This window comes from Octopus bimaculoides, chromosome 25 (assembly GCF_046866305.1).
Source record: "Octopus bimaculoides isolate indiv1 chromosome 25, ASM4686630v1, whole genome shotgun sequence".
Taxonomy (NCBI): domain Eukaryota; kingdom Metazoa; phylum Mollusca; class Cephalopoda; order Octopoda; family Octopodidae; genus Octopus; species Octopus bimaculoides.
In genome coordinates this window covers 11,452,623-11,467,631 of record NC_142952.1, presented here as the reverse complement: position 1 = coordinate 11,467,631, position 15,009 = coordinate 11,452,623, and the positions used below count along the sequence as shown (strand labels likewise).

At 37.2% G+C, this 15,009-nt stretch overlaps 1 protein-coding gene across 2 annotated transcripts in view; it reads left to right on the top strand.

The window, feature by feature from the left end:
* Positions 1–10,399, top strand: part of LOC106883136 (protein pigeon) — a 40,615-nt gene extending 30,216 nt beyond the window's left edge. For both annotated transcript variants that reach the window (XM_089342142.1, XM_089342141.1), the window contains exons 28-30: positions 2,135–2,231; positions 8,139–8,228; positions 9,575–10,399. In XM_089342142.1, coding sequence (XP_089198268.1) covers positions 2,135–2,231; positions 8,139–8,228; positions 9,575–9,690 — 303 coding nt within the window. In that variant the 3' untranslated portion in view covers positions 9,691–10,399. The remainder of the gene's footprint in view (positions 1–2,134; positions 2,232–8,138; positions 8,229–9,574) is intronic.
* The last annotated feature ends 4,610 nt before the right edge of the window (positions 10,400–15,009 follow it).

The window sequence follows — 15,009 nt, the reverse complement described above, 5'->3', positions numbered from 1 at the left end:
ATTTATATATATATATATATATATGTGTATATATATATATATATATATGTGTATATATATATATATATATGATATATATATATATATATATATATATATATATATGTGTTATTATATATATATATAAAATATGATGGATTAACAATAAACCCTGTCTTTAATGGTGGTGATGTCTGTCCATTAATGTTGAAAGTCTGTTGCACTGAATATAACCCAAGAGCTATTTTGTATAGTTGTTAATGAAAATATAAAAAAAAAAATGCTTTAACACAATATACATTTGCTGCACAATACAAAATAATGAAATTATGATAAAGGAATATGTAATTTGTAGTTACTTGTCTGAGATTGTGTTTGAAGAGTATATTGCTCAAAGAAGGTTATTGAAGAATAGATAATTGAAGAATTTGGAAGAAAATATTACACAAGTAATGTGGTAAGCAGAAGAAAAGGAGAAGAAAAATGAGAAAGGTTAGAAAGGTGTTTTGAAGGATAGATGGAAAGAAAGGAAGAGTAGAGTATATGAGAAGGTGTGTTTTACAGTAAGGGTGTTCCCTAGGTGGGTTTCTCTTGAGTCAGTGGTGTTTAGTACTGGGTAATAACCCTGTGGATATAAACCTTGTAGCAGGGGAAAAACTTTTATCGTGAAATGAGAAATGGGAGCAACAAAGGTTACTTTCATCAAAAAGCCAAAGTTTTAGATTTCTTATTCAATAGTTTGTAAAGCTGTATTAGAATATGGAATTTCTCAGATAGTCTTAAGTACAACTACTTTACCCTATTGATGTATGGGAGATTTTTTTTTATCTTACTCTACCTCGCTACTTTAATTTCCAAATATTGTGATAGAGAGTTAGAATTAATTCTTTTTTATTTCTTTATTGCCCACAAGGGGCTAAACATTGAGGGGGCAAACAAGGACAGACAAACAGATTAAGTTGATTATATCGACCCCAGTGTGTAACTGGTACTTAATTTATCGACCCCGTAAAGATGAAAGGCAAAGTCGACCTCGGCGGAATTTGAACTCAGAATGTAATGGCAGACAAAATACCGCTAAGCATTTCACCCGGCATGCTAACATTTCTTATTTCTTTACTGCCCGCGAGGAGCTAAACATAGAGGGGACAAACAAGGACAGACAGAGGGATTAAGTCGATTACATCGACCCCAGTGCGTAACTGGTACTAAATTTATTGACCCCGAAAGGATGAAAGGCAAAGTTGACCTCGGCGGAATTTGAACCCAGAACGTAACGGCAGACGAAATACCACTAAGCATTTTGTTCGGCGTGTTAACATTTCTACCAGCTCGCCGCCTTAGAATTAATTCTTTCTTTGGACCTAAATGCTGGTTGTGTCTGATCTCAAAGGTATTAACTTAAGCAGTAGAAATCATTAAGTAGTGAGTGATGTAATAAATAACTTGTTTTTGAATAGGTTCTAAGAGAGAAAGAACTTCTAACCTAAAATGGTAGCAGAAAGAATGACATTGAACATATCACACACACACACACACAATTACAAGGATATATTTACAGAAAGACACACATGCTAGATTTGTCGGTCAAAATAACAGCTATATATGTCTTATTGCTTTAAACTAAGATGTCTATCAATAAAAATATCTTGGGGTTTTTTTTCTTCACAAAAAGTAAGTTTATCATAAATTAAGCAGAAAGCCAGCGGAATGGTTAGCACACCAAAGAAAATGCTTAGTGGTATGGGTCTGATAAGTGCCTAATTAAGAAAAGAAAATTTGGAGTAACGAATGCATAATTTATAATTTGTATTTCTTTACACAGACACACACACATATGTACTAACATACACACACGCATACTGATGGATACACATACTCTCACACACACACATACACATGTATACTGACACACACACACACATATGCTGATACACACAGACATGCACACACATATACTGATACACACACACACTGACACACACACACATATACTCACACACACATATACTCACACACACATATACTCACACACACATATACTCACACACACATGTACTCACACACACATGTACTCACACACACATATACTCACACACACATGTACATGCTGATAAACACACATATAATTTCTCTCTCTTGTCTTCTATTCCAGAAATCTGCCTTACAGTTTTGTCAAGACTGGAAACACCCCTACAGTACAACATTCTTCACAATGAACTCCATACCAGATATATTATTAAATGATTGGGGTAACACACTTTCTCAAATCCTAAATTTTATCACCAAAATATCTTTTTATTTTTTTAAAAAAGACTATGTTGATTTTGTTGTCTATTTCTATCATCTCTCATCGCAAACACCTAATAATTAATGGTGTTCTAATTATGACCATCTAATTAGGACTGCCTAATTATAGCTGTCCGATCTTTTCTTATTTTATTGACAGTTTATGAAGGATGATGTTATCCAATATGTTCTTCGTCCTTGTAAGTTTATACAGGGTGTCCACAAAGTCTGGGTACATGGGAATTAACACATACTTTAAGAAATTATTATTTCTTATATTTAATTGTTAATGTTATGATTTTATTTACTCCATGTACCTACATGGGGATTAACACATACTTTAAGAAATTATTATTTCTTATATTTAATTGTTAATGTTATGATTTTATTTACTCCATGTACCTACATGGGGATTAACACATACTTTAAGAAATTATTATTTCTTATATTTAATTGTTAATGTTATGATTTTATTTACTCCATGTACCTACATGGGGATTAACACATACTTTAAGAAATTATTATTTCTTATATTTAATTGTTTATGTTATGATTTTATTTACTCCATGTACCCAGACCTTGTGGACACCCTGTAGGATGTGGTTTGAGGGTAATTTGATTACTATTTCTAGCAGACAACATGTTTCAAGAATTGGGCTGCATGAGACATGGTTCAGCATTAGCCTAGCTATACTGTTAAAATAAAATTCAAGGTAATTTTACATTGATGTGCCGTTTTGAAAGTACCGAGGGTCACAGTTTATCCATAACAGACGTAGAGACTCTGTTTGGGGCCTACAGAATATCTCCCTTGTTGGGTCATCTCAATGGAAGTATCTTTTAAAAATACTGACAGGCTTCCATACACTACACATTCATACATGTGTACGGTCACACACACACACACACATACACACACGTGTGTACAATCACATATACACAAACACACACACGTGGGTACAGACACATATATACACATAGTATCTTTTAAAATTACTAACAGGCTTCCATACATTACACATTCATACATGTGTACGGTCATACACACACACACACACACACACGCACATACACATACGTGTGTACAATCACATACACACAAACACACACACGTGGGTACAGACACATATATACACATAGGTAGACAGGAAAGCAAACGTACACAGACACACACAGTAGTCTTATACATGTACAGAACAGTCAGACACAAAGCAAGAGACACACAGACACACACACATACATGTGCACAGACACACACAAACACACACATAGCCCCTTGTGGGCAATAAAGAAATAAGAAACACACACATGCATCTATGCATAGACACATACACGCACACACATACACATGTGCACATAGACACTCATATACACACAGACAGGGAAACACACATACACACACAGTTTGGAAGTAAAACCTAGAAAGATACAAATAGGCTGGCAGACAGAGAGAAAGACAGACAGACAGACAGTGATGTTAATTATTCAGACGAAGAGAATCTTGCCAGGTCAGTAGGTTAAAGGGAAGGTTTTTTTGGCAATATTTGTTTGTGTGTAATGATTATTGGCTATTGATCAACTGGTAGAAGAAGCATTCTAGTATTACTGATGGGTCAAGATTGGTGATGCCAACACCACCACTGTCACCGACACCATCGTTACAACCACCACTGCCACCACCTCTGCCATCTCCAATGCCACCACTGCCACCACCTCTGCCATCTCCAACGCCACCACTGCCACCACCTCTGCCATCTCCAACACCACCACTGCCACCACCTCTGCCATCTCCAACACCACCACTGCCACCACCTCTGCCATCTCCAACGCCACCACTATGGTATCACTATCTCCATAACAACCACCACCACCACCACCATTACCATCTCCAACATCACCACTGTGGCAAGGCTGTCTCCACCACCACCACCACCACCACCACCAAAAGCAACAGCAGCAGCAGCAGCAACAACAATAACAACAACAACAACAACACTCTCATCTGTTTTTTTCTCTTTTGAAAACAGTAGGGAGTAGAATTAGCAGTGAAATTTTCTTAGAAGATTTTGCTACAAATCGTAGAAGGTTCAGCAACTAAATAAAGGTCCCTTACCTGCATACCGTACCCAGATACCCAACAAGGTTTACACACACCCTAATAAAGGCCCTACCTACTGAACATATATACCCAGAGAACATACCCAGAAAAACACACACACTCCCATGTACATGACATAACCCAGATACCCAACAAAATATACACACAGGTGTGGCTGTGTGGTAAGAAACTTGCTTCGCAATGGCATGGTTCCAGGTTCAGTCTTATTGCGGGACACTCTGGGCAAGTGTCTTCTACTATAGCCTCGAGCCAACCAAAGCCTTGTGAGTGGATTTGGTAGACGGAAACTGAAAGAAGCCCGTCATACACACACACACACACACATACAAGTAGACAGGGACAAGTATGTACACAGACACACAACCTAATGTATGCACAAGAAGACACAGTCATATTAGACACAGTAACTTAAACACACACATGCACCTATTAAGGTCCCACCTACATGACACCTGGGTACCCATCAAAACACACATGAACTCCTTCATAATGATTCTACCTACAGAATGTTACCAAACTTCCAAAAAACATACACACACACCTTTATGTTATGTACTGATATACCCAAGTACCCAATAAAACTTGCATAGATCCTCATAAAGGTCCCATGTCCATGATATACCAAGATATACCATATATATGTCCATGATATACCAAGATTCTCAACTATCCTACACTATGCCCTTATCAAATACCCAACAAACATACACACCCTTGTAGAGATCTGATATACATGACATGCTCAGACACCCAATAAAACCTGCATAGACCCTCATAAAGGCCCCACATCCATGACATACCAAGATTCCCTATAATCCTACACTGTCCCCTTACCAACGACCAACAAACATACATACCCTTGTAAAGATCCCTATGTACCCGACATATCCAGATACCTTACAAAACCTGCATAGACCCTCATAAGCATCTCACGTCCATGACATACCAAGATTCCCAACAACCCTACACTGTCCCCTTGACGTAACAGTTCTGTTGTCGTCTCACTATTCTCCTGGCACAGCTGCACAAACTACAGCCCTCCTCTATCAAGCGCACAGAAAATCACTCTAAACAAACACACTTAAACTAACAGCTACTAAATCAGCCATTTGCTCTCTCTCTCTCTCTCTCTCTCCAGCAACAACAGGGAACCTTAAATACAAACAGCCAGCGCTCTAAACAATATAAACAGACATGTACGCACACACAGACATTACAAACACACACATTACACATACACACATGCACTACATGTTACACACATACACATTACAAACATACATTACACATATACACACATACACATTACAAACATACATTACACATATACACACATGCTAATTATATACACATACACGTTACACATATACATAATACATACACATTATACACACAAGCACATTGCATACACACACACACATTACACATGCACACATTTGTGCACATCCACACATACATTTCACACATACACACACACACATTACACATGCACACATGTGTACACACACACATTACACATGCACACATGTGTGCACACACACATTACACATGCACACATGTGTGCACACACACTCACACATACATTTCAGACATAGACACACAGATTACACATGCACATGTGTGCACACTCACACCTACACGCATATACACACACATATTACACATGCACATGTGTGAGCACATACACATACATTTCACACATACACACACACATATACACATACACATTACACATGCACGCATTATACATGCACACATGTGCACACACATTACACACACACACACATACATTCCACACATATACACATGCACACACATTACACATGCCCACATGTGTACACACACACATGCACACGTACAACTCTAATGGAGAAAAAAACATCTTATATTAAGTTAGTAAAACATGGTTTTACATAGAAAAGCTGCAAATCCAATAAAATACGAACCCTATGTTTGTATAGGCATAAATACATACATGCATGCATATATGTATGTATATATGTATGCATACATACATGTACATTTGCACATATACATGTATGTATGTGTGCATTTACATGTATATATGTGTATACATGTAAGATACCTACATTTATGCATATATGTGTATATGTTTATATAGAACCATTACAGATGGTTTATGTTTAATAAACACATATTTAATCTCATCATTCAGAAGAACCCTGGAGATTAAACTACCCAGGTACTTTGGCAACGTCAATTAAAGATTCATCATGTTTGTGTTGTAGACTATTTGTTTCAAATTTTGGCACAAGCCCAGCAAGTTTGTGGGGGGAGAGGGTAAATTGATTACATTAATTGTTGTGCTTAACTGGTGCTTACGAGGTGCTAGCTCTGTAGCATGCCGACTGATGGCAGCACATGATTATGTGCAGTGTGAGAGGTAGCATTGAACTTTATAAGGCTGTGTCTCGAGTGACATCTCTGTGTTTATTTCGTGAGTTGCAAAATTTGAGTTTTTGCAATCAGGAGTACACTGTGGTCTGCGATTTTTGTCATGGATAGGAAGTTGGAACAAAGAACCAATGTGAAATTTTGCGTTAAGCTTGAGAAGTCTGCTACAGAGACATTGAGTATGCTTTGGCAAGCATACGGTGATGAAGCAATGGGTCTGAAAGAAGCCCGTCATATATATATATATATGTGCAGGTGGCACATAAAATACACCATTTTGAGCGTGGCCGTTGCCAGTACCGCCTGACTGGCCTTCGTGCCGGTGGCACGTAAAAGCACCCACTACACTCTCGGAGTGGTTGGCGTTAGGAAGGGCATCCAGCTGTAGAAACTCTGCCAAATCAGATTGGAGCCTGGTGTAGCCATCTAGTTTCACCAGTCCTCAGTCAAATCGTCCAACCCATGCTAGCATGGAAAGTGGACGTTAAATGACGATGATGATGATGATGATGATGTATGTGTGTTTGCGTGTCTGTGTTTGTCCCCCCCAACTTCACTTGACAACCGAGGCTGGTGTGTTTATGTCCCCGTAACTTAGCAGTTCGGCAAAAAGGAACCCCGATAGAATAAGTACTAGGCTTACAAAGAATAAGTCCTGGGGGCGATTTGCTCGACTAAAAGGCGGTGCCCCAGCATGGCCGCAGTCAAATGACTGAAACAAGTAAAAGAGTAAAAGAGTAAATGTTTTGAGTGGCATGGGTGCTTCAGAAGTGGAAGAATGTTCCTGGAAGATGATGAACAATCTGGAAGATCTACCACAAGAGTCAACCCTGGAAATGTGGAGAAAATTCACCATCTTGTGCATGAGGATTATCGAAGAACAATCAATGACATTGCTAATATTATTGGTCTGTTGTTCGGGTCTGTGCAGGCAATCCTAACGTCGGAATTGAATATGCGACACGTCTCTGCCAAGTTTGTCCCCTACCTGCTGACCACTGAGAGGAAAAAACATCGTATTGGAGTCTGTCAAGATCTCCGTCAACATGTCGTTAATAACCCATCCTTTATGTTGAGGATCATCACCAGTGACCAGTATTTCTCAAAAAATGCTTGACCAGATCTGCCCATCTGTGTATAGATGTATGAGCAATCCTATGGAGGCCTCCATTCCAAATTTGTTTACTTGTTTTTTGGGTTTTTTTTAGTTTGTCCATGGTGCCACGCAGTGGGACTGAACCTGAAACCATGGGGTTGGGAAGCAAGCTTCTTACCACAAAGCCATTCCTGCACCTATGTTTCTATGTCTGTATATCATTTTTGCTTTGTGTTTCAGTGTTGACAGGGGATGACCCAGCCTCTGCCTTCAACAATGAGTCCATGTTCTACCCATTGGCTGCCTTCACACAGTATTTAAATGAGAGAAGTAAGTGATAGTCTTGTTCCCTTGTCTTACTCCCACACAATACATCTACACAAACATGCACATACGCACACACACACACACACGTACACATACATGCATGCTTGTGCACACATGATTCCATATGTTCAAATGTATTTGCACTAACACACACACATTCACATATGCATTTTCTCACAATCATTCTCACACACACACACACACACACACATGCACATACACACACGTACACACATACATGCATGTTCATACACACACGTTTCCATACATTCACATGCATTTGCACTGACACATACATATTCTCACACACACACACACACACATACCCATATATTCACACACACACACATTCACGCATGCATTTTCACACATATTTACACACACACTTTCACACACATACACACAAACGCACATTCCCAATATTTCATGCACCCACATTCACACATATATTTCACACATGCATTCTTCTACAGACACACACACATCTTAACACATGCATTTTCACACACACACACACACACACACTCACATCAAACGTTCATGTTTTCCTTTTTTTCTTCTCTTATTTCAACAGAAGTCCTTCTGCCCCCCCCCCCCCCACCAACGCTCCTTCCCCTCCTGGAGCCAGTCCCCTCTTTCTCTCTTTTTCTCTTCCTTGTTGTTCTTCTTCTTCCACAAGTATTTACCAAGCACCTGCTGTGCGAACAACGCAGATAGATAAATAACATTAAAATAACAAAGTGATTTACGCTCACAGATAATTCTGTAACATTTCTGTAATAGCCAGACCTCATTTTACCACAAACCTAGAATATGGAGGCCTTCTTAGTGACAATCATAGGAATTAGGTTTCACACACACACATATATATATATATATATAATGAAAAATTAAGACAAACACCAGTTTAAATATTATACATATGTGTATGTGTGGAGGTGCAATGGCCCAGTGGTTATGGCAGTAGACTCGCGGTCGGAGGATCGCGGTTTTGATTCCCAGACCGGGCGTTGTGTGTTTATTGAGCAAAAACACCTAAAGCTCGACGAGGTTCCGGCAGGGGGTGGTGGCGACCCCTGTTGTACTCTTTCACCCCAACTTTCTCTCAGTCTGTCTTCATACTTCTTGAGTAATGCTGCGATAGACTGGTGTCCCGTCCAGCTGAGGGGGAACACATACGCCATAGAAACCGGAAAACCGGGCCCATGAGCCTGGCTAGGCTTTGAAAGGGCGCAGTCAAACCGTCCAATCCATGCCAGCATGGAAAATGGACGTTAAACGATGATGATGATGATGATGATGATGATGATGTATATATATCACTTATTTCTACCACTTTATCTTTTCAGATGAACCCAATAATGGCGACGGTATGAATCACCTTAGTAACAGAAGACTCCAAGATGTTGCCCTTTGTCACACAAGCATCGAGACTGATTGTGATTTAGGAAATGTCAACTTTTAATATTCCTCACTTTGTCACATACATATTATTTATTTATTTATTTATTTCTATTCAAACCAAAGAAACGAGAAAACAAAAGAGAAGCATGTACCATTATTTGAACTGATGTCACAAAAACCAGAAAATGATGGTGTACTATGACAGAGGAGGGTTATTATTATTATTATTATTATTATTATTATTATTATTATTATTATGTTTCCTAGGTTTTATTTATTTATTTTAATTTCCTTTTATATTTCAAAGAAGACAAAAGCGGTAGAACATCAAATGAAATGCTGTTGCTGTATTCAGTTATGTTTCTTGTGTTCCAAGGTACAATTGACCTTTTAATTGTTAACCTAGGTCAATAAATATCTTGTCAAGGAACAGTCTTGGCTGAATGGTATCTGTGGCCTTAAGTCTGATTAAGAAATCGGTAATGAGGAGCTTTATCCCTGTCACTTCAGGATTATGCACGTGTGTGTGTGTGTGTGTGTGTGTGTGTGTGTGTGTGCGCGCGCGCGCGTGTGTGTGTATGTATGTATGTATGTATGTATGTATACATGTATGCATCTATGTATGTACGTTTGTATGTACCCATCTATGTCTGCATAAGTATGTGTATGTATATATACTGTAAATCCTCGAGTATAGTCCGCACTTTTTCCCCAAAATTTAAAGGTCAAAATTTCTAGTGCATACTATATACAAAATTAAAAATGAAAAATATTTTCTAAGTGATAAATATATAAAGGCAATTTACTTAATATATATTTTTCACTGACGTTATTACAGTTATTTCTTTATTTTCTGCAAACAAAGTGCACAACAAAGCTACATGTTTGCATTATGTTATAAATACAATAATAATAAAGGATGTTACCGTATATATGTTTACAAACCAAAGACGTTAATATAGACCTCCTTGACTCAAGTTAGAGAAGGGGTGCGTATTATACACAAGGTTTAGGTTTTTCAGAGGTACAGCCCCCTAAAAATCCCCTGTGTATTATACTCAAGAGCGAACTATACTCGAGGATTTACAGTATATATATATAAATATATATATATATATATATACATAGACATTTGTGTGTGCCCACTTGTATGCATATATGTTCAAAGGCTTGTGGGTTTTTACATATATGTGTGAATGTATACAAATGTATGTATATTACATGTGTATATAGCTGTATGCATATGTATGTATGCATATGTATATAGATGTGTATATATATGCAGATATATATAGATGTGTGTATATATACAAATGTATATAGATGTGTGCATATATATAGATGTATGTATGTATATATGTATGTATGTAGTATATATATATATGTGTGTATACATGGCTGTTTGTTGCTTGTAACAGAAGATTCTAGTAAAAAATAAAAAAGAATGAAATTTAAACATTTGAAATGTTGAAAAATACTCAATATTTTTTGGAACTTTTTAAAAAAATTATATTTATTCTGGAAATAAACTTTACGAAACTCTTTTGTGTGTTTTTACAAATTGTATATTATTTATCTATTTGTTAAAACCGCACTCTTACTATGCAGGTGGATATCCCTGGTGTCTTTTTAAGATATCACTATTTTATGATGGTGATCATCATAGTTCTTGTTTTAAGAAGTCACTATGTTTATGAACACCATACTCAAAACATCTGGCATTGAGGATGCTTTCTTTTTCTTTCTATGAAGTATTCTGTCCATTATGCCCCTATCTGGTGACTGGCTTGGCCATGGGAAGCTTTTTAATGCCATTCTCATCCAACAAATCTTGGGTCATTTTAGCCATGCAACAAGGAGCCCCATCTTCCATAAATAAAATGTCTTCTTTAATCATTTCACCACTGGAGAAGATTAGGAGTCCTTTCTTCAATATGGACACATACTAAGAAATAAGCATACTCAATTTGATTTATACCAAATAATTTAGGAAAATGAATGGATTATTTCCCTTAGCTATATATAAAGATTCCTTCCAAGGGCGAATGGGTTATTTCCCTTGGATTTTAATATAAAATATATTAGATATATATATCTCTTCTAGGGGCTTTATTATCGATTTTTTTTCAACAATCTGAGTATGCCATAAGGTTTCCAGACATGAGTTCTAGTCACGTGTCAAGTTTCATCAAAATCGATAGAACAATGAAGGAGGAGTTAGCTAACAACTCCACAAACACATCCACATATGTAGTAGATATCTCTCCACTGTCTTGGCTTTGTTATCTCATTTTATTTAACACACACACATATACATATGTACTGTATACACACACACACACACACACACACACACATTCAACTGTATCAGCGACAAACAGTGTTTAAGTATAAGCGAACTTTAGGTTAGTTAAAATATGTTTGTGACATATTTCAACTTTTAAAGACAAATTCACTGCAGTTACTATAGAGGGAAAAATTCTCTCTTGTGGTAAAAAGGTGTAAAAACACCATATCTGCCCAGTGCTGCCCCCCTCTCTCTCTATACACATACACACACACACATACATATATGAGTGTGTTTGTGTGCGTGTGTGTAAAATGTATTCATGTTTATGCATGTAATGTTTGTATGTATGCTTCCATGCATGTATATACCAGTATATATATATATGTATATGTATATATATGTATATATATATATGTATATATATGTATATATATATATGTATATACCAGTATATATATATATATGTGTGTATGTAGGCATGCATGCCTATGTCTGTGTGTGTGTCGAAATATAATACAATATTATTGATTTATTGATCTTCCTACCAAGTTGGTTGATTGCCAAACATGTCCTAAACATTACCTTATTTGGCTCCGTCCGATGCCCCAATTGTTCTAATGTTCTTTCACCATGATCAAATACAATACTCCTTTCCTTTGTCCTTCCCTCCTTCACCATCCCTACCGCCCTTTTTTTTTTTTTACCCCTGCCCCTTTCCTCCAGTTCCAGTTTTCAGCTATTTTCTTCTTAATTTGATATTCTGTTGTATTCACTTTCAAACTGCTGCACAATTTCATGTACACAGCATCAATTCCGTATAAAACCTGACAAGCAACACGGTAAATAAATTTTGCTTTGGCGACAGCAAAATTAGTTTTTCATTTCGGTAAAATATCAAATTTCATGTTAGTTTTTTTTAAATGTTTTTTTTAAATGATAACGACTTAATTTGCATTTGACCTGGACCTGTGATGATGTTGAATCCGGGTTGCGTTTGCAAAGATTTTGAAGCACACATTTCAAATATTAAATCGCAAACCATTAACTTCAGATGAATCTGATTTAATCCCAAGATAAGATATGCTTCCATAGTATCGTTGGCAAGAGCATGAGATATCGCATAATCTGCATCCAAGATTTTCTTTAGATTAGTTGCCATGTGAGCGATAATACCAAATAAATTTAGGTATTACATTTCATCATTCGGTTTGCAAATTGTATGATTCTGTCAGGGTGCATATTGAAAGGAGTTCGCTGCATTCAAAAATAATCACTACATGTATATCATAATCAATTACAAAATATTAGAAAGAGCAGTCATCGATTTTTCTATCCAAGGTTTTTTTAAAACAAATATTCTACTTGTTATTATTCATAGCTTTATTTACTTCGAGTTCCATAGTTAAAAGAGATTTACTTCATATCTTTCGAAGTCCCTAAGTTCTTACAACTCAAACCTTCTTTGCAGTTCTCTGATCAACGGAACAACCTGCTCGTGAAATTAACGTGCAAGTGGCTGAGCACTCCACAGACACGCGTACCCTTAACGTAGTTCTCGGTGATATTCAGCCTGACACAGTGTGTGACAAGGCTGACCCTTTGAATTACAGGCACAACAGAAACAGGAAGAAAGAGTGAGAGAAAGTTGTGGTGGAAGAGTACAGCAGGGTTCGCCACCATCCCCTGCCGGAGCCTCGTGGAGCTATTTTAGGTGTTTTCACTCAATAAACACTCACAATTCCCGGTCTGGGAATCGAAACCGCGAGTCCGCTGCCCTAACCATTGGGCCATTGCGCCTCCACATCCGTTACATAAGTACGAGTATATCCACACAAAAAAAAAATCCACAAACACACACACATACAAAAACACATACACAGATACACACAAACATGCACACACAGACATACACAAGAATATGTGTGTATATATATATATATACACAAACCTACATATTCACAATCTTCTGGAACTTTGTAAGTGATAGGCCGTATATCTGCGAAGATTATTAAATAAATTACAAAGAAAAACATGCATATATATATATATATATATATATATATATATATATATATATTGTATATGTATATATATATTTTTTTCTCACTGTATTTATCTATTTATTTATTCATATTTATGTTATGTCTAGAAGTTGCAGAAGGCCATAAGCGGCCTCGTACCACTTATAGCATAGTCTTTCCCACGCACCCTTTATTTATTTCTTTTTCTTTTTTTTATTTATACATCTATTGAAACGGTTTTAACTTTTGCCCTTGGTTCAAAAATAATTGACCAATTGTAGAGATGGATAGACTTTGGTCCGTCCCATTGCGGACAACAGGTCGTGTTCTCCGTAATATTTCACTAAGTACGTTGCCTTAAGAACCCTACGGTATTGGTTTGGATAAATATCTGCCAGCAATATTTACGATAACATAGATAATGCACTCTTTCTAAACATACTCTTTTACTGGTTTCAGTCATTTGACCGTGGCCATGCTGGAGCACCACCTTTAGTCGAGCAAATCGACCCCAGGACTTATTCTTTGTAAGCCTAGTACTTATTCTATCGGTCCCTTTTTGCCGAATCGCTAATGTTACGGAGACGTAAACACACCAGCATCGGTTGTCAAGCGATGTTGGGGGGACGTAAACACAGACAGACACACACAAACACACACACACATATATACATACACATATATGCGACGGGCTTCTTTCAGTTCCCGTCTACCAAATCCACTCACAAGGCTTTGGTCGGCCCGAGGCTATAGTAGAAGACACTTGCCCAAGGTGCCACGCAGTAGGACTGAACCCGGAACCATGTGGTTCGTAAGCAAGCTACTTACCACACAGCCACTCCTACGCCACTTGAAATGGTGTTAGTAAATTTTCTTGTATTATTATTACTATCTTCTTTTGCTAACTTCTTTTCACAGCTTTTAAAGCATCTTGGTTCCCCTTTATATGGAAATAACCCGAAAATCTTTTTCCCCCAACCCTTAGTCGGTTACTATAACCGCAAACTCTGCTTACCTTACATACATACATACATACATATATATATATATATATATATTTTTAATAATC